The sequence below is a fragment of the Megalobrama amblycephala genome, linkage group LG17, assembly GCF_018812025.1.
Source record: "Megalobrama amblycephala isolate DHTTF-2021 linkage group LG17, ASM1881202v1, whole genome shotgun sequence".
Classification (NCBI taxonomy): domain Eukaryota; kingdom Metazoa; phylum Chordata; class Actinopteri; order Cypriniformes; family Xenocyprididae; genus Megalobrama; species Megalobrama amblycephala.
This window is the reverse complement of record NC_063060.1, coordinates 32,444,989-32,465,301: the sequence shown is the minus strand read 5'-3', so window position 1 is coordinate 32,465,301 and position 20,313 is coordinate 32,444,989. Positions and strand designations below refer to the sequence as shown.

At 37.3% G+C, this 20,313-nt stretch overlaps 3 protein-coding genes and 2 non-coding genes across 5 annotated transcripts; 1 reads left to right on the top strand and 4 right to left on the bottom strand.

Annotated features, from left to right (window-relative positions):
* The first annotated feature begins 3,410 nt into the window (after window positions 1–3,410).
* On the top strand, window positions 3,411–6,468 carry best4 (bestrophin 4). The gene is made up of 9 exons (XM_048164421.1): window positions 3,411–3,577; window positions 3,707–3,801; window positions 3,885–4,118; window positions 4,614–4,768; window positions 4,850–4,927; window positions 5,008–5,157; window positions 5,245–5,325; window positions 5,410–5,546; window positions 5,979–6,468. The coding sequence occupies exons 1-9, from the start codon at window positions 3,426–3,428 to the stop codon at window positions 6,253–6,255; spliced, it is 1,359 nt and encodes a 452-aa protein (XP_048020378.1). The 5' UTR covers window positions 3,411–3,425; the 3' UTR covers window positions 6,256–6,468.
* Window positions 6,469–7,228: 760 nt separating this feature from the next.
* On the bottom strand, window positions 7,229–10,373 carry rps8a (ribosomal protein S8a). The gene is made up of 6 exons (XM_048164419.1): window positions 10,231–10,373; window positions 9,155–9,261; window positions 8,295–8,394; window positions 7,918–8,093; window positions 7,566–7,695; window positions 7,229–7,386 (listed from the first exon to the last, which is right to left on the bottom strand). Exons 1-6 carry the CDS (start codon window positions 10,232–10,234, stop codon window positions 7,277–7,279), a joined length of 627 nt encoding a protein of 208 aa, XP_048020376.1. The 5' UTR covers window positions 10,235–10,373; the 3' UTR covers window positions 7,229–7,276.
* Window positions 7,780–7,848, bottom strand: LOC125252053. Its single transcript, XR_007181137.1, has one exon. It is a non-coding gene; the product is annotated as a small nucleolar RNA SNORD38 (small nucleolar RNA).
* LOC125252054 lies at window positions 8,463–8,568 on the bottom strand. The gene has a single exon (XR_007181138.1). It is a non-coding gene; the product is annotated as a small nucleolar RNA SNORD46 (small nucleolar RNA).
* An 881-nt stretch (window positions 10,374–11,254) lies between the features above and the next one.
* On the bottom strand, window positions 11,255–20,102 carry hectd3 (HECT domain containing 3). Its single transcript, XM_048164415.1, has 21 exons — window positions 19,458–20,102; window positions 19,074–19,234; window positions 17,516–17,608; window positions 16,894–17,029; window positions 16,671–16,792; window positions 15,515–15,628; window positions 15,171–15,253; window positions 14,909–15,074; window positions 14,743–14,824; window positions 14,287–14,469; window positions 13,677–13,729; window positions 13,472–13,536; window positions 13,293–13,396; window positions 13,028–13,141; window positions 12,834–12,923; window positions 12,531–12,737; window positions 12,275–12,404; window positions 11,922–11,996; window positions 11,740–11,821; window positions 11,583–11,654; window positions 11,255–11,475 (listed from the first exon to the last, which is right to left on the bottom strand). Exons 1-21 carry the CDS (start codon window positions 19,803–19,805, stop codon window positions 11,391–11,393), a joined length of 2,565 nt encoding a protein of 854 aa, XP_048020372.1. The 5' UTR covers window positions 19,806–20,102; the 3' UTR covers window positions 11,255–11,390.
* Between the last annotated feature and the right edge of the window lie 211 nt (window positions 20,103–20,313).

The window sequence follows — 20,313 nt, the reverse complement described above, 5'->3', positions numbered from 1 at the left end:
TGAAAATTCAGCTTTGCATCACAGGAATAAATTACTTTGTCAAATATATTTAAATAGTACACAGTTATTTTAAATTGTAATAATATTTCACTGTTTTTTACTGTATTTTTAATTAAATAAATGTAGCCTTTGTGAGCAGATGAAACTTCTTTTAAAAACATTAAAAATCTTAGTGGTTCCAAACTTTTGGACTATATATATATATATATATATATATATATATATATATATATATATATATATATATATATATATATATTATTATTATTATTATTATTATTATAAAAAAAAAAAAAACTGCCAATCTCATATTGACAAAATGGCAGAACAAATCTCTAACAAGAGTGATGGTGACACAATACAGATGCTGACATGCAAACTGAACAAAACACAGCTTTTGTAATCTTGGGTATATATCAGTTACACTGGTTATGACATTCTGTATGATTTTAATATGAGAGCTTGTGGCATTAACAAAGAATCCTGAATGCCTTCGAATAAATGCTTTTTCACATAATTGGTGTTCTGATGTTTTTGAGACTTTTCAGTGTTAATTAATTGGAGTATAGGCTCTAATCATTGGCTGTTTAACTGAAATTGTGAAGAAGAAAAAAATTAAATTGAAATTTGTTAATTATACTGAGTCCTAAGAGAGCAAGTAAATGAATATAGCCCTTCCACACTTCTCACACTGGCCTTCGCAAGATGCTGTTTATCTGCCTTTGTGTCCCCATAATGACCCAGCCCATTCATTAGTGGCTGAAATCACTCAGCAGTAATAAAAAGCTAGCTCTGATTTCCTCCTGTGTGGGAGTTTGTAATTATAGCATTGGGTTACTCAGTCCCAGTAAAACCTGCAGTGCAGTAATGGCATCTATACCTGCCCTGCTGCTGGAGAGAGTGTTATTTTTGTGGGCTCTGTGTGCACTTTACAGTTGTGAATCTCTATTTTCAAACAGACTAAAGATTAGCATTAGAACACAAGCTTGTTCTTTTAGAAGCATCATTTTACTCAGACCATCATTGCAATTAAGAACATACCATAATGCAATTTATTATCACATAACTGTCATAGTGTTGCTTAATTTAGTGATTACCAAAAGGGTCATATTTCTTTCTTTCTTTCTTTCTTTTCTTTTTTTTTTTTTTTACTAATTCGATTATTATCTTAAAGGTGTCCTAGAACTTCTTTTTAAAAGATGTAATATAAGTCTAAGGTGTCCCCTGAATGTGTCTGTGAAGTTTCAGCTCAAAATACCCCATAGATTTTTTTTAATTCATTTTTTTAACTGCCTATTTTGGGGCATCATTAACTATGCACGATATATAGGTTGCGCCCCTTTAATTCTCGTGCTCCCCCTTGCCTTGAACAGCATAAACACAGTTTACACAGCTAATATAACCCTTAAAAATGGATCTTTACAAGATGTTCGTCATGCATGCTGCTTGCATACATCGGATCATGTAAGTATAGTATTTATTTGGATGTTTACATTTGATTCTGAATGAGTTTGAGGCTATGCTGCGTGGCTAAAGCTAACATTACACACTGTTTGAGAGATTTATAAAGAATGAAGTTGTGTTTATGCATTATACAGACTGCAAGTGTTTAAAAATGAAAATAGAGACGGCTCTCTTGTCTCCATGAATACAGTAATAAACAATGGTAACTTTAACCACATTTAACAGTACATTAGCAACATGCTAACGAAACATTTAGAAAGACAATTCACAAATATCACTAAAAATATCAAGTTATCATGGATCATGTCAGTTATTATTGCTCCATCTGCCATTTTTTGCTATTGTTCTTGCTTGCTTACCTCTGATGATTCAGCTGTGCACATCCAGACGTTCTGCCCTTGTGTAATGCCTTGAACATGGGCTGGCATATGCAAATATTGGGGTCGTACACTCCGACTGTTATGTAACAGTTGGTGTTATGTTGAGATTCGCCTGTTCCTCTGAGGTCTTTTAAACAAATGAGATTTATATAAGAAGGAGGAAACAATGGAGTTTGAAACTCAGTGTATGTCTTTTCCATGTATTGAAACTCTTGTTATTCAACTATGCCAATATAAATTCAATATTTAATTCTAGAGCACCTTTAAAAAAAGACTTTTATGTTTGCCTACTGTCTGATGTAATTTACATGTACAATAGATAGGCTATGGAATGTTTATCATGATTCTTCTCACCTTACTGAATTCAGCTGGAAAACAGGATCAAGCTTTTGCTGTTTAACAAGGAAAGAAATGAGTGTTCTGTTTAAACGAAGTGAACTCATATCGCCAGCGCTGTGATGGGTCTCCCAAACTGGTGTAGCTCGGTGTAGGCTGCTTTCTTTCTCTTATTGTCCACCGCCCCCTTGTGCTTTTTACTCCTCACACCCTGTGCATAATATGCATAAGCTGATGGAAATAGTTTGAAAGAAAGAATGTAATAATTTAATTTAACTTTAATTGATAGTTTAACTATTTACATCTGTATAAAAAGACAGCACATGTTCCTTGGCTGAAAATCTGTATAACTTTTAAATAAATTAATAAATGAGCAGCAGGCTTGAATCCTTTTAGGTTTAACCTTTTGAACCTACCATTGTATCATGTTCAAGAACCTATTTTTTTTATCAGTGTGAGAAGTCTTATAAAGACCACAGAAGCGGAAATAGAATATAAATAGAATACACAACAGCAATCAGTGTTATGAAATGAGTTCAGGTTGTTTGGTTGGATATAAAGCACTACTGGTTTTAACATCACTGTTCTTTTGGGTGTGTTTGTCAATGAGCAGTTCACATGAGAATGGTTTTACAGCAGTGACATGAAAGAGGATTTATAACTTATGTAAATATTACTAAGGCCTTCCAAGAATTTCAGGTTTTATTGCATATGCTGTAACTAAATTCTTTTATATTTATTTAAAATTAATATTAACATGCATCGGAGAACAGTGTGAATTCCAAACTATTTTCCCCAAACATGGAGTTTGAGGCTTGCTCAAAGTTTGTCAGTGTTCTTTGAGCTTTTTTTTTGTTCTTTGAAAGTTTTTTTTTTTTTTTAACTAAAACACTATTATAAACAAAGAGCAAAATCTTGATCGAGTGATAAATACCTCGTCATAAATTAGACCTTTACTGTGTGTTTTCAAGAGTAATCTTTCATAATGAAGACACCTGTGTGAAACTGACATTAACCACAAACATGATCTTTTAAACTGGGTTCCCAAACCATAAATCACCAGATGCATTATAGGTCCACATTAAAGACAGATATAAAGGTGAAAGCAAGAGGTGTGTTTTCTCTCTAAAAGAAGACGGGCTTGAAACGAGCTTGAGGTAAGAACAAAAAAATAAATAAATTACTGTTCCAGTGACAAAATTGTGGCAACTTCTAAATTCTTTGGGTTTTTCCTAGTGTTCCACCATGACGGTGTCCTACACGCTCAAGGTGGCCAATGCCAAGTTTGGAGGCTTCTCAAAGTTGCTCTTCCGATGGAAAGGAAGCATTTACAAGCTTCTATACAGAGAATTCATGGTCTTCTGCTTACTGTACAGCTTCATCAGTGTTATATACAGGTATTGAGAGATTTCCAAACATTGTAATAATTCATATTTACAATTAACGATTATTTGGAAGTTTATTTATTTAAAGCAAATAGCATGTGAGCAATAGTAAAACTCATCAATGCATGTTGCATCTTACAGGTGTGTCCTCAATAACGAACAACAGGAGATGTTTGAGCGACTTGCACGTCATTGCAACAAGTTTGCTAAACTCATCCCTATGTCATTTGTTCTTGGTGAGCATAAATGTTCTGACCATAACAACATGATATACTCCTTGGATTCCTTATAAGTTAAAATGGTCTGTGGTCCTTGTTAGGGTTCTATGTCACACAGGCATTCCAACGCTGGTGGGGTCAATATACAAGCTTCCCCCTGCCAGATAACCTGATGATGGTTGTGTCTGGGAATGTCCATGGCACAGATGAAAGGGGCCGTTTGCTGAGGAGAACTCTGATGAGATACGCAAACCTGTCATCGGTCCTCATCCTGCGCTCCATCAGTACGCGAGTGCGCAAGAGATTCCCAACTCTGGAGGACATTGTGGAGGCAGGTAAGACCTAAATTTGCATCTGAAAGGAATTTGAATAGAAGTACTTAACAGATACTAAACATTTTCCAAATAATACTTTAAACTGGTATCACATACAATTTAAATTGGTATAAATTGGGTCTTTATGCATGAAAATAGTCACCTTGGAATTATAAGGTTCTACCTTGTCAAAATTGAGTTATTCACATATTCTTACTCTGTGACAACTTATTTACATTGTGTTTTTTTTTTTTTTATTTTTTTTTTTTTTAAGTTGTATACATTTTGGGAATTTTCTTTTAGGAAACAAAAAGGGTCTGTCCATAAAGGAGTAGCCAATTAAATGCAAAAAGATTAAGCTCAATATCTCAAAACTGAACCATATAATTCCAAGGTGGCTAAATATATAGTTCCCTTTTAAATTTTAGGATGGGTGTCCTTTGTGAAGATACTCATATTTGGTGCTCTGGCCTCTATAAGACTAAAATCCCCTTATTATTATCTATTATTTTGCAGGATTCATGACCGCAGAGGAGCTCAAGAAACTAAACGATCTGTACTCTGACTTTAACAAGTACTGGATGCCACTTGCCTGGTTTGCGAACCTGGCATCACACGCAAGAAAAGAAGGGCGTGTGAAAGATGACATAGCCTTGCGACTGCTTATGGATGTAAGTGCGTTTAAACATGTCAAGATAATGCATATGCACAATAAAAGCACAATAATTCCTTCCTTTCTTCCTCTTTGTCAGGAGCTGAATAACTATAGGTCAAAGTGCAGCATGCTCTTCCATTATGACTGGATCAGCATTCCCTTGGTCTACACACAGGTGAAGCTCATCTAACAGATCTTTCATGGGTGTAACTCACAGTATTCACCTCAGGTCATCTAACTTCTGTTTGGATGCAGGTAGTGACCGTGGCTGTGTACTCCTTCTTCACATTTTGCTTAATTGGGCGTCAGTTTGTGAAACCTGAGAAAGATGGGGAGAAGGTTCTGGACCTGTATGTCCCAATTTTCACTCTACTGGAGTTCTTCTTTTACGCTGGCTGGTTAAAGGTGCTATGGGTTGCATGAAAATAGTATATTTTGTTCTACAAAATTGACTTGATTTCTCTAAAATCGAGGGTGCATTTATTCTTAAAGGTAGGCGAACTTATTATCAACCCATTTGGAGAAGACGATGATGATTTTGAAACCAACCAACTCATAGATCGAAACATTCAGGTCAGTAAATTGATAAATACCCTTCTGCATTTCAAAGGACGCGTTTGATCATAACCATTCATGGCAGTTTTTAATTTTATTTAGGTTTCTATGCTAGCTGTAGATGATATGCATCAAAATCTTCCCCCCCTTGAGAAGGACAAATACTGGGTGGATAAGGGTCCTTCATATCCATCAGCTACTATGAAGCCTGTCTTCATGGGTTCTACACATGACATGAGGTGAAGAACTGAAACACCTATTTATATTTTACAAATACTTGTAAATATCAAAGGAGCGGAATTATATGTAGGGGAGAACATCAAAAAATAGGTGTTTTTCCAAAAGTCTGGACTTATACTGCCAACTCTCAGCATCTTTATTCCAATCGTGTGAAGTCAGTTGGTCACTTAACTTGCTATGGAATTATCAAATGCATTGGCCAAGTATGCAATTTTTGTTTAACTGTGAATGTTATCTGTTATCAAACACGATAAATTAAGTTATTGGCGATTAAATAGTGTTAACAGAAATAGGTACTGTGGAGCAGCCCTCAGCAACAGGAAACTGATATATGATATGAAACCTGTATGTTGAATTTATGCATCAAATCCTTGAAAACGTGATTTACTGTCTTTTTGCATTATTGACTGTAGTAATTCTGTATTTATTAGGATACTGGAGGATGATATTGAGGAATCTGTACCAACCCCCAAGACACAAATGCTTGCCATCAATGTGTGGCCGACTACACACAGAGTAAAAAAGCAGAAGAGCAAGAACTTGCAGCAGTTATGCTGCAGAGCTAAATGTAAGAACGAGCGCTCGAGACTTGAACAGCCTTCCAAGAGCAACATCTTATCACCACCGCAGCAACAAAACATGACTATCTGCCAGGAAAAACTCTTGGGGACACCAGAAACTACAGGACCAGCAAACCAAGACCCATAGATAAATGTGCAACTTCTCAGAATTTACCATAACATGTATTTGGATAGTCAAGGATAAAAGGATATTTGAAGTAATATTTGACCCCTCATCCCTTCTCAGTTTTTACCAATGCACACTACTGTTCAAAAGTTTGGGGTCAGCAAGATTTTTTTTTTGACATTTTTATTAATCAGGGATGCCATAAATTGTTTAAAACTGTCAGTGAAGATGTTACAAAGGATTTTTTTTTAAAAAATGTCTAATGAAAGAATCCTAAAAAAGTGGTTTTACAAAAATATCAAGCAGCACAATTCTTTGAAGGATCATGTGACACTGAAGACTGGAGTAACAACTGCTGAAAATTCAGCTTCATCACAGGCAAATTACATTTTGAAAATATATTCAAATAGAAATTGTATTGATTTATGAATAGCTCATTTGTAAAGACTTGTTTATAACAGTTTTAAATGTAGAAATTAACACTAACCTAGATAAATGCTTTCAATTGCTTGATTCATCATAGCTAATGCATTGACCTGTTATAAGCTTATAGATTGTGTGATTCTTTCTTGTTCTTGGAATATTTTTCATATTAGAAGTTTCCATGACTCTTCAAAGCCTGCCATTCGCAATATGCAACTTGTTAGATGCATATTGCATGTCAAAGTACACATCAATTAGGATTGATCCTCAAGAAATGTACACAAGTATTGCAATGACTACTTTCATACAGGAAATTAAAAAGAGCACTTCAACACTTGTGGTTTTTCTAGGAGTTTATAACCAGTTAATGCAGTACGAGACAGGCTGCTTAACTTTCTCAATCCTCCTTTTGATAAATTGTGTAATGGAAGATCGGAGTAAATTTTACTTGCAACATCTACGTACACAAGAAACTGCAAGATATAAGGGACTGAATCCCCTTTTGGCAAAAGACAAAATTATGCACAGGACAACTAAACATTGTGTTGCATGAAATGAGAACAGCAACATGCCGAGTTGGGATATTTCTTTAATGGTCGTATCAAAGAGAGCTGTACATTTATTTGCCTTTCTTGGCTTTAATCTTCCTCAGGTAGAACTCCAGTTCTTTGCCCTCAAGGATATAGCCATCGGCACGGCCACACTGTCCCGGTCTGGAGGAAATGCAGGCTGGAGAGAAACAACCATAGATTAAACACTTAAATTGAAGGGCAATGTTGCTGAAGGCAACATTTCAGTGGGTATCAGAAATGGTATAAACTTCAGCACTGTTTCATCAGTAGCAGAACTGGTTAAAGTTTCATCATGATCACATCAGTATTATTTTAAGACCTCTTAACACAACTTACCGAGAAGCTTGCCCTGCAGGAACTGCTCCTCCAACAGATGACTGATTTTGCTGTTCTTTCTGCGCACATCAAACTTCTTTTGGACCTTTTTCGACCTCTTCTTGTTCAGGATTTCTTCTTCCTCAGGGGTCTGGATTGACAAATCAAATACAATTAGCAATATGCTGATGCGTTGCACATTTTTAATATTTACAAGGATTTATAAGCTACAAGCCTTCCTCAGTGTCTTAAACTGCATCACTTTCATTCAGTAGCAGAACTGACATTGTTATCATCAAAGAAAGACATCATAAAAAAAATTTTAAACTCTCTGAATTAGGAAAACCTTTTTTTTTTTTTTTTTTGGACTTACCAACTTGGCACCCTTCTTCCTGCCAAGCGGGAGGGCATAGTGAGACTCATACCACTGTCTGTAAGGAGTGCTGTCCACAAGGACCACACAGTTCTTCACCAGGGTCTTGGTTCTCACCAGCTCATTGTTAGAGGCATTGTAGACCACATCAATGACCCTGGTTTTGCGGGTACAGCCTGAAATAACATTAACAATACATTAAAACAGCCTGAAAAGAAAAATCCAACAAAAGCTCAGAATATACATTAGTTGAACGTGTCTTTCTCAGAGTTAAAACAATGTTATCCATCAGAAACTTTCAGTAGCAGAACTGGACAAGTTATCTTCATTGAAAGAGCTACACCCGTTTACGCAGCACCAAACATTTATAAACTCACATTCTGAGCCCCATGAGAAGTTGCCCACGTCGAGCCTCAAGGCACGGTATTTCTTGTTTCCACCACGGACTCTTATTGTGTGGATGCGGCGAGGGCCAATCTATGGAGAGCCACAAAGATATTTATAAAAGGTAACAAAGATCCATGAAAACATACTTTGAGTTCAGCCATGTGTCAGTGTAACTATGACTAATCCTAACATTGGAAGGTCAAAAACTTTGACCAAAACGGCCAAAAATGACCAACCTAAGGACGTGTTTTCATCACTCACATTGGCAAGAAGACATACGTTCTGATAGCAGCATATTTAAAGGGTTAGTTCACCCAAAAATGAAAATTCCGTCATTACTAACCCTCATGCCGTTCCACACCTGTAAGATTAAGATATTTTTGTTGAAATCCGATGGCTAAGTGAGGCCTCCATAGCCAGCAATGACACTTCCTCTTTCAAGATCCATAAACATACTAAAAACATTTAAATCAGTTCATGCGAGTATAGTGGTTCAATATTATTATAAAGCGAAGAGAATATTTTGTGCACCAAAAAAACAAAATTACTTATTTAGTGATGATTAATTTCAAAACATTGCTTCATAAGCTTCGGAGCATAATGAATCAACATATCAAATCACTGAACCACTGTACTCACATGAACTGATTTAAATATGTTTTTAGTACATTAAAGGATCTTGAGAGAGGAAATGTCATTGGCAATGCAGGCCTCACAGAGTCATCAGATTAACTAAAATATATTTGTGTTCCGAAGATTAACAAAGGTCTACGTGTGTGGAACGGCATGAGGGTGAGTAATGACAGAATTTTCATTTTTGGGTGAACTAACCCTTCAAGTTAGGTTTTACCTTGGTATTTGCGGGAGGACGCCCGAGCTCATATTTCCTTTTCTTGTGGACGGGCTTGCGTTTTCCACCGGTCTTACGGCGTTTGTGCCAGTTGTCCCTTGAGATACCTTAAGTGTAAAGAGATTAAGATGCATTACAAACAAATTTGAATGAAATCCGAGCATTCACTTCAATTGCACGCTTGAGTGTTCAGTTCTCCAAGGTGTTTATCCGCATTAAAAATAGGATTCAATTGGATTCATCACGTACACTCAAGCTTAAACGTACAAAAAAGAAAAAAAAAAGCAGCTCATTTACGCACCCTCATGTCGTCCCACACCTGTATGACTTTATACACAGAACAACCCAGTCATCCTGCCTAAAAATCTCCTTTCGCGCTCTATGGAAGAAAGTCATACAGGCATGTAGTAGATGACATGTTTAATTTTTTTCGTTAAGTTTTAAGAGCAAAATCTGGTGTCAACCACAAACTGCAGTAAAAAAAAAAAAAAAAAAAAAATCACATTAGCAATATGCTAACAGTTCGGACGTCTTGAGCTCCAACTTCACAAACCGACACAATAACACTGCTAAAATTAGTTGTACCCCGTTTATGACGAGAAATATGAAGCAAACGATAGCTAATTAACATTTATAAGCTTTCAAAATCTACCTTTTAGCGCACGTTAGATAGCCATGCAGCCTCCAGTGATTGACACATGCATCCTCTGCGCGTTTAGCCTGTCGTGCTAACTGGTTTCTCATCTAAATTACATTTCTCAAACACAAAGATCCTTCATCTACGAATAAACCCACCTTGTACACATCTCGGAGTACAACTACAGCCTTATCTAGACTCTAAACGCTGTTTGAGAGTATATACCCAATGAGCGCAGCCATCTTGAGAAATGGCTACAGCCACTTTCCCATCTTTTCTCGTTAAAATACCTGAAAAGGCATTGAATCGTCTAATTTGCGCCTATAATGCTTGAAATCTACCTTTGTGATATATCACAGAATGAATTTCAACAAAAGCATCATCGGATAGAGCAGATGAAGACGGATTGTCCCCGCGATGAGAATCTGAAAACACGTACCCATTCTCAGGCGCCGGCTAGAAAGAGGGCGAGCAAAGAATCATGGGCGGGTTTCAAGCAACCACATATCGCGAGAATACCTGGAGAAATCGCGAGAGTAGTACGTTGGGTTCAGTGGAAAACACTTGACTGTCACCACGCGTTAGGAGGTCATAACTATTGTTTTTTAGTCATATAAATAGTAATTTATAACCATTGTAGGATTGGGTGCAAAAACTATATTTCTTATAAATCTTTTATTGCATTATTTATTTTGTGTAGGAAAGTAACTCATTGTAAAATATGCAAAACCTAGGTTTCACTCTCAAACTTTTTATATTTATGAAGTCATTGTTTTTGCTCATAACAAGTCCATAAGCAATGTTCTTTTGAGAAAAGTAGCCTACATTAAAGTATGTCAGTTAACTGATATCACCTTGAAGAAACAACATTCACTTTACTAAACTCTTATGGCTTTAACTTTAAACACTGGGGAATTTTGGTAGGGAAGACTGGGGATGGTTGCAACACTTTTTGCTTCAGCACCTATAACTTGCTAAACTTTTTAGCTTGAGTTCTCAAACTTTTATACAAAGTACCCACATTTGTTTACTACAAATAGAACCAATTTAACCCTCTACAGGAATATCACAGACCTCGTGAGTTAATGTTAAATACATGGCGTTCCTTTGTTACAACCTACCCCACTGCATTATTTCACCAATCAAATGTGACATTGCTTATGAGAGCATCTGTCAGCTGTTTTGACTTCAATTGAATCACATACTGTTTTGTTGGATCATGGAGTTCTTAAAGTTCATGTAGCTTCAGTGCTGCTGTCAGTAATGGAAAAGTGGGACATTACAAAAAAAAAAAAATTCAAAAAAATTCAATTTGTTATACTGGTAATATATTTTGTAATGAAAATATTTGTATTAAATTAGAATACAAAATACTAAATTGAAATTGTCATGAGTGGTCCCTATTGATTTCCCCACAATTTCAAACAGTTTGATTAATAATCTTAAAAGAACAGCAAAACAGGTATGGTTTATAACATATTTATTTTATACTGTACAGATGTAATTGGCAATAGCGTAGACATGGTCATGTGCACGGTGCTGAAGGCTAGTTTATTTATGCCAAAACTCCACTGTGTAAAATTTGTAAACATGGTCAGGTCACTCCTCCCAAGGGCTCATGTCTGTGTCGATGGCCACACAGTTATATGCAGCATAGCGAAGCTTCTCTTCACAAACTTTAGCACTGTGGATTAAACACATTTATAATGCAGTCAAAAAAGTTACTGACTTTTCATTCAGCTAATATGAAAAATAACAACATCATCCATATATTATATTGCATAAACACACCTTGGGTATTTGGGTAGATAAAGAGTGCTGGAACATGTAGAAGATTGAGGAAGTGCATCTGTGGTTTCAGACCTAGACAAAAAAAGCATTTGTTCAATATTTATTCAGATCACAACCTAAATGAACATGATCTCTTGTTATTTTCTTCACATCTTACCCTTGTTTATCCGGAAAGATGTAAATTGGAGCAGGAAGACGACTTCTGCCAGTCACAAACCTCAAAAACCTGCTACGATCCTCTGGTAAAAGTGTAAATAAATCAACATGAGAAATTTAGGTACTTCCCTTTGCAAGTTACTAGAAACAGTGGTTTCATGTACTACAAGGAACCTTACTAACCATTGGTGAAGTTCATCAGGGCTTCCCATAAGTACTGCACTCTGACATCTGTTTGTTCCAAGTCTTCATAGCGTGCTGATAGAAAGTACATAACAAATATATATAATGTAATGTAATATAACATGAAAATTCACAGTACATTAACAAACATTTAGATAAAATTCTAGCAAACAATTGCCACTCAATTTAAAATCAACATAAAACTTGGGTCCTGAAGTGAAGCCAGTTGAGAACGACTGCTGTACAGAGCTGTAATATTTTCATCCACCATTCGGTTCAATGCCTTCAAGAATTCATGCTGAGGCAGAGAACATCAATTATTAAATGCCCATGTCAGCTGCTGTATGACTCACTGAGGCGTTTAAGGGCCTCCACTGTGATCTCTGGGTCTCCACACACTTTCTTCTCCACTTCCTGCCATGTCAGAAGATCAAGCACAGCTTGCGGCACCACTTTCACCAGTCCTGCCTGCATGGCAGCTATCTGTAGTGCAGGAACACAGTATGGATTAAGCACAGGATTGTATGGACCGATCGAGAAATATATGCTTAGTACGTCCTCAAAAAAGATGTTATTTTTTCTGTTAATTCCAAATATAAGAGTCTTTACCTGTTCTCGGCTCTCGTCTAGCCTCGCTTTCTGTACCAGGCGTATGAACTCCATGCGATCTTCATATCGGACCACCACTCCACTTCCTCCTGGAATCAGCTCCACCAGCCGCCCGTCACTCAGCGGTGTTGTGTACACAAGCTCCTGGCCGAACTTAAAGTCAAACGTGTCCTTGTCCATATGCTCCATAGCCTCCAATAACTTCACCTAAGGAATCACATCAAACATACATCAGTTCCACTGATGGTTAAGGAAGTAGTTGCACTAAGAAAAGACTGAAGGAGAGATATATGGTCTTCTTACCAGCACTGAATCTACTGCAGGAAAATCTTTCGTCCAGCTGACTGTTTCTCCAATCAGCTGCTTCCACACCAGCCCTGGCAAAGCCAGAACCTAAAGGATAAATATCATGAAATCCCATTTTCTACCAAATGATCAAGGAAAGCTGACTTTAAATGAATACTAAGGTCTCACTGCAAGTACATAACAAAACTGACCAGAAAGTCTTTTCCACGAAGAGCTGCGCCCATTAGTTGCCCAATCCACTCAAACTTGTGGAATTCTCGGCATGAAGGATTTGGCACATAGAAGTCTCTGGCCTCTCCAGCTCCCTAAAAACAGTTTAATTTTTATATAATGAGAGGTTCATAACTACCTTGTCTGTTACATTAGAGTCAACTCCAATGCAATGGACTACGGCAGGATTAAAAAAGTAAAATTACAGAAAGAAAAGGACAGTGCATGTAATAACTGGGTTGTTACCTGGTTAGAGGTTCGAGTGAAGAACGGAAGTGGCAAAGAGCACTCTGATGAGCTGGGACAAAGCTCTTCAGACATGTCTGCCAGGCTGTCTCGAAATCCACCGCCTGCAAGACAGGAATCTCAGGTCAGGGTACGGTTTAATTTCAGACATGTGAATTATTATAGCTTATCACTATGACCTTGATCGATGATGCCTTCTGCAATGAATTTACACTCCCACCACTGGTCATATCGTGCTGGCCACCTGTAAGAAAGACAAAAATATATATTTGTGTGTATAATGTATAACAAAGTGATAGTTTATCATAACTAGCATGTTATGGAGCATTTTGAGTATTTAGTCCAGCAACTTCTGTGATTTCACCAGAGAGAGAGAGAGACTACCTGTAGTCCAGAGTTTTTTCATACTTGTCAGACGGCTTCAGACCCTCATACACCTAGATAACAAAAAAAAAAAAAAAATTCATTAAACACTACTATTCAAAAGACTGTGGTCTGTTGAATGTTATTGAAAAGTCTCTTATGCTCACCAAGGCTGCATTTATTTGTTCAAAAATACAGTAGAAATAGTAATATTGTAAAATTGTAATTGTAATAATTTTAATATATTTTAAAAAGCAATTCACTCCCATGATGGCAAAGCTGAATTTTCAGCATCATTACTCCAGTCTTCAATGATTCACATGATTCTTCAGAAATCATTAATATACTGATTTGGTGCTCAAAAAACATTTTGGATTTTAATATTTTTGTGGAAACAATTTTTTATGATTATTTGATAAATAGAATGTTCAAACGCACAGCATGTATTTGAAATACATATCTTTTCTAACATTTTAAAATGTCATTACTTTTGATCAAATGAATGGGTTTTGCTGAACAATGCAGCATTCATATCTTAGTGAAAAAAATAAAACTTAAGGTAGTGTATGTTTTACACAAACGCAGAACAAATACATTTTGTACATGATTTGGCACTTGTTTTGTGAACTACCTGAGTGAAGACAGCATTTTTACACGTGGGGTCCAGAGTGGGGTTGTCACGGTGCTCCATGGCAAGGCGACGGTTGATGTAAAGGCGGGGCATGAAGTTAGGCTTACTGGTCTCAGAGTCCTTCAGGCACTGGGTGATGAGAGCAGAGCGGCGCTTGGACAACAGCAGGAACTGCTTTATGCTCTACAGGGCAGTACAAAATTTGAGGAAAGAGAAAAAAAAGAGAGGTGTGCGATATGACAATATTAGATTGTGAACGATTAAAATGTCTCCATGAACTGCCTTACGCTAAACCTTCCACCAGTTTTTTTTTCTTTTCTACTGTGGTTACTCTCACATGACATTACGGTTTTTCGTCATCACAAAAGTTTATTATTCGCATGCGATTTAAAGCCTTGCCAGTTTAAACTTCTGATATACAAACAACACACACTTGTCCTAAGCAAGAGTACTAACTTTGATCTGGTTGAATGTTCCAAGGCTGTAGTCCCATGCAGGCACCATATGTGGTAATAGACTGTCCAGAAGTGTGATGAACCTACAGACACACAAAAAGAATACTGGGATTTGCCAAAAGCTCACAGTTACAAGCCTTATCAAATCACATATTGCTGGGTGTTACCTCTGAATGACCAGAGCACGGTGATAGAGGACATCAGGAGGTGTGCCCTCCAATCTTGGGTAGCGCACTAGGTTGGGAGACTGAAACACGTCTGCGTTGAGGCCCAAGTCACGCTCGCAGGACGATTTGATCTTTAGACCCCTGATTCGTACATCGATTCCCTCATCTACAGCAAAATATAGTGACAAGAAATGAATGATAAGAATAGAAATGAACAGTCATGAGTCTGGCTTTCTATTTCAGATGACGGCACATGTCTTACCTCTGCATTCCTCAATCCTGATCTCTATAACCGGCAAATGTGATGTCATGTCCTCCAGAACACAAACCTCTCCTATTAAGTTGCTACAAGAGAAATAAAGCCATACTGTTGCAATATTCATAATCTTTTATAACCTTTACATATTTATAACTTGAAAATAGAGCTACTACTATTGCTTATACATATAAAATGATAATTGGCCCCAAAAAGTGGACTTTTCCACCACAATTAAAAGTTATTGCATTAGATAACAAAATATCAAAATGACATAAATTTTGTCAAGCACACTTTCCAAACAAAACATTGCACCAAAAAAAATAATAATAATAAAACAAATTACTTACTCGTCTATTGTTACATCACTGTATTTCTTGAGATTATCTCCCTCTCCACCATATACAGTCACTCTTTTGGGCATGTAGTTGTCATCTGTTGAGTCCACTGTTAATATCAGTTTGCTAAAGGAAGAGAAAATATAATAATTTATGTTTTTATGTTCAGAGTTTTTATTCTGACTCAAACAGGTTTCGTTTTCTGAATTCTGGAGAGCAAAAAAACAGATCAAATATGATGTTTATTGTTTGAATCCAATTAAAATCTGATTTTTTTGGAATGCACCCCAGTCTGAAAGATCAGATTATATTTCATACAATGTACTGTAGACACACAATATTGACAACAATGTCTGAACAAACTGACCTGATTTCAGACAGTCAGGGTGCATTCACACTTGTCACGTTTGGTTCGATTAAAACCAACCCTGGTGCGATTGCTCTGTTAATGCGGTTCATCTGAACGTGTGAACGCTGCCATCCGAACCCTGGCGCGCACCAAACAAGCGGACCGAGACCACTGAAAAGATGGGTCTCAGTCCGCTTCCAAACGAACTCTGGTGCAGATCAAATGATATATGAACACAACACAGACCAAAGACATGTAAACGAACCAAAAACAGGACGATGAGACCCTAAAAAGGACAGAATCCTCACGCATATTGGTTTTTCTTGTCATAGTCGCTAGTTTGCCCATCACAGGTATCAGTTTGTGCGTGACGGAGGGATTCCTGCTGCTGTTTTGACTCCTTTACACATTTTATAAGCTCTTCACGAGTTCCCAGCTGACCAAAATACCATCATATGCAGGCTTCGCACACACAACAAACACATTTATCTCATCACACAGCGTTGTTTTGGATGTTCGGTACGTTCAGTCTCAAAATAGGCAATACGTCATAAAATCTGACCAATCAGGTTGTGAACGTATCCCTATGCTTTTAGGTTAGGTATCTTTTGGGTTCTGTGATAAAATTGCCAATCTGAACGCTGATCAGACCAGGACTAAATACTTCTTTTTTTTTTGGTCCAGACCAAACGAAGCAAACTACAAATGTGGACACACCCTCAGTCTCAAAGGTTCGGATTTGATAACCAAATCAGATTTGAGTGCCCTGTAAACAAAGTCCATGATAATTAGAGTGACTAGCAAATCAGTTGTCCTTACTTGACCACAGTGCCTCTCTTCATGTGCAGACGGATCCAGTGCTGTCCCTGCATGCCATCGCTCTCCCAGTAGGTCTCAGTGTCTCCATCTGTCAGGCAGCTTGCACCACCACTGGGGTCCTCCTTCAAACATAAAAACTCACTTACTAGTCTAGAACATCAATATGTTGACACTCACAGCTCTCTGCCTTTCGTTATTACACAAAATGATAGCCCTCACATACCGAACTAGAAGACACATCAATGCTGGTCACGCATTGCTTCACACTGCCAAGATTTTCATCTTCCTTCCCAATGTGGTCGTAGAAGTAGTGTACGAGGTCCTCGTCACATTCAAACATCCACGTAGGAGGGGCATACCTGGAAGACAGAGATTGCATATATTCCTTCACAGAATTAGGCAGATCTTGGTCAATAACATGACAAAAAATCATAAAAAAATCATTTTTTATGAATCTATTCATTTATTCAAAACATTTAATTCATACTGTACATACAATTATTTTAGTTTACCTGAATACCCCTCTTCTACAATCTTCTACAAGCATGTATTTATCGTTATCATAATGAAGGAAAAAAGGGCTCATTAAAAGATTTGTTTGTTTGTTTGTTTATTGTTAAAGAAACTTTTTTTGGCATATATATGATTATTCTACTATATTGCTATAAATATATTATTCTGCACAGATATGATAACTGCTTATTAATATCATAAAATATAAATTAGACTAAAATAAAAGTCATGTGGTGCAAACAAGCAGGAGTAAAACATAAAACAGGAAATTATATGACAGAGAGTTTTGTTTAATTATATAATAAAATTTATGTGTCAGAGCATCCATTCACCTCAGCTTTCGAACAGCGGCCTCGTCCGGCTCTGCCACCTTGGGTTTGGAACCCATGTGTAAAGAGTTTTCCACATCCACCACCTGCTCCCACCTATAAAGCCGTCAAGGAAAAATGTTGGTCATTTATATCCATTGAATCATCAGGATACATTTATTCACAATCAACACTTCTATACGTTAATATATGCACTTTACATTGACAGCCAATTCAAGAAGTGAGCTGTTACTAAACTGAATATGTCAGACTTCCCAGTTAAATTTTACTGGCAGCTTATTTTATAATAGTTGATCGAGGTGTTATTCTAAGAGCACAAACTAATATATTTTTTTTAATGCTAAAAAAAAATTAAAAAAATTAAAAAAATACTACCATTCAAAAGTTTGGGGTTGATAAGAGTTTATGTTTTTGAAAGTAGTCTCTTATGTTCACCAAGGCTGCATTTATTTGATGAAAATACAGTAAAAACAGTAATATTGTGAAATATTATTATAATTTAAAATAACTGTTTTCTATTTGAATATATTTTAAAAAGTAATTTATTCCTGTGATGGCAAAGCTGAATTTTCAGCAGGCATTACTCCAGGCCTCAGTGTCACATGACCCTTCAGAAATCATTCAAATAGGCTGATTTGCTGCTCAAGAAACATTTCTTATTATATATATGTTGAAAAGAGTTTAATATTTTTGTGTAAACCCTGACTAAGGACAGCGTATTTTTATCCAATTCACTTCAAACTTCATCAGTAATAATGTCAAAACATGGCAGATGTAGACCAAAAAAGATTCTTGATATCTTAAATACTATTGCCATGGCAACGCATCAAACTTTAATAATATTTTTGGGAGGCTCTTGCTTCAAGTTACATGAAACTCGACACACATTAGAGTGATCAGCCAGTAGACATGGGTAAAGCCTTAGAAACGGGCCTGGAGAGGGAGCTCTGTAATGCCACCTTTTGACAAAAGTGTGGGGTTAGTTTTACCTACAGTCACCAAACTCTGTACATATATTGTTCTCATTGAGCCGGACAACTTTCTAATTTACAGTCATTAGCTCCGACCAACAGGAAGTCAGATATTTAGGTTTATTTAGGCTCTTAATTTGTAATTCATACAATTCACACCAAACTTTCTGAACATGGTGGCAAGACATTGAAGATGTTAAATTGTGAACAGATTTTGGATATCTCAAAAGGTGTTGCCATGGAGAGCGGTTATTAATTATTGACAAAAAGGGAAACAGGAAGAGACTTATCTCAACATAATTCTTTTACTTTTACCCATTTTAAATGCCTATTGCCTGCCGTGCACAGTTGCTCAAGCCACCGGGGCGCCAGGGCTCGGACCCATCATCGCTGCTTGCAGCTATTTTTTAAAATAGAAATCTTCACTTTCGATCCATTTATACATAATTGCTAAATACAAGAATTTATTTCTTTAAATAAAAAAATAAACTTACAGACCACAGATTTTGCTCACTATTTAACGATTCACAGTTTTAAGTTTGTATGGATCAGGGAAATAGAAAATGGTGGACTTTTAAAAATCCACAAACCTGCTACAAGGCTTGTGGTCATAGCCAAACAGCTGCTGTTGGCGGCTGATAGTGTCAGGAGATTCCACGGGCACAAGTCTGTCTCCACCTTCTGTGTGTTTACACACCAGGATCCAGCCCTCCTCTATGTCCAGACCAGCACGATACTCCTCCAGCTGCTCCTGTGATGGACAGAGCACACAAACAAAACATGCTGACTCTCATTTGAATGTCCATTGAGCTGAAGAGTGGAAGAATCCGAGTGCCACGCAAACACATTACATGCAGTGACGTCATGAACCAGGAAGTCCCGTGTACACTGATATCAATAATGATACAGCAGATCAATCAGAATAGCGTCTGACACCAGTTCCCGACAACACCTCATACATTAAAATGTTCTACCTTGCTTATTTTGACCCACAGGCCATGGCTGTTGCAGTACTCCTCCCCTGTTGTCCGTATACATGTCCCTTTCTTGGGCTCGATGTTACACTTGCATGATTTCTTCTGTGGCGCCTGATGCGGGCTCTCCCACACCGACACCAGGCTTTTGCCACCCGAGTTGCCAGCTGTTGACGAGGACGCGGAAACGGAGCCCGACGACGAATCCTTACAGATTTTGTAGCAAACCTCTTTCGGCACGTAGCACAGGGACTCCGGCAGAGGTTCACTTTTTCGGAAACATTCAATGCACTTGTTTAAAAAGCGTATTCTCCCCAGGAGGGTGTTGGGGTTGACGTCCGGAGACATCTCCTCAAGTTTGAGTGCGCTAGCCGGGGAGCTAGCTGAGGATGTGTCAACACTGAGCAGTTCGGGCGTCAGCAAGCATTACACTCACATATGCTTTGCATTTATTTACCTGTTTGTCCGCTTTTAATGAGATCCGATGTAATAAACGAACAGTACGACGAAAGACTAGATACAGTTTAGCATTTTTACTCCCGCTAAACTTAGCTTTCTCACCGATACTGGCATCTGTCAAGACAGCTATCTTCACCGGTCCAAAGGGCGATCCGCCCATAGACATGGATCCGCCGCCCATGTGTGCTGTTTACTCGTTCCCTCTACTGGAGAGACTGCCAGTTAAACTCCCCTCATTTAAAATTCGAGAAAAATGTATTTAAAAAAATTAAAATGTTTTGCTTATTAACATATTATATTTCGTATTATTATTTTTTTACTTATGACATTTGTAGGAAATAACCACAGAGTGAAAAGACTGAAAAAACTAATGTGAATTTCTTAGTATTTTGTTAGT

Excerpts from the sequence above, each read along its gene's own strand:
- best4 (XM_048164421.1), top strand. The coding sequence starts at position 3,426 with ATGACGGTGTCCTACACGCTCAAGGTGGCCAATGCCAAGTTTGGAGGC. Across the intron at positions 3,578-3,706 it reads TTCATCAGTGTTATATACAG|GTGTGTCCTCAATAACGAAC; the intron begins GTATTGAGAGAT and ends TGCATCTTACAG. Across the intron at positions 4,928-5,007 it reads TTCCCTTGGTCTACACACAG|GTAGTGACCGTGGCTGTGTA; the intron begins GTGAAGCTCATC and ends GTTTGGATGCAG.
- rps8a (XM_048164419.1), bottom strand. Across the intron at positions 8,395-9,154 it reads GTCCTCCCGCAAATACCAAG|ATTGGCCCTCGCCGCATCCA; the intron begins GTAAAACCTAAC and ends GGCTCTCCATAG. Across the intron at positions 7,696-7,917 it reads GGAAGAAGGGTGCCAAGTTG|ACCCCTGAGGAAGAAGAAAT; the intron begins GTAAGTCCAAAA and ends TTGTCAATCCAG.
- hectd3 (XM_048164415.1), bottom strand. The coding sequence starts at position 19,805 with ATGTCTCCGGACGTCAACCCCAACACCCTCCTGGGGAGAATACGCTTT. Across the intron at positions 14,825-14,908 it reads CGTGCTCTGGTCATTCAGAG|GTTCATCACACTTCTGGACA; the intron begins GTAACACCCAGC and ends GTGTGTCTGTAG. Across the intron at positions 13,142-13,292 it reads TCACTCGAACCTCTAACCAG|GGAGCTGGAGAGGCCAGAGA; the intron begins GTAACAACCCAG and ends AACTGTTTTTAG.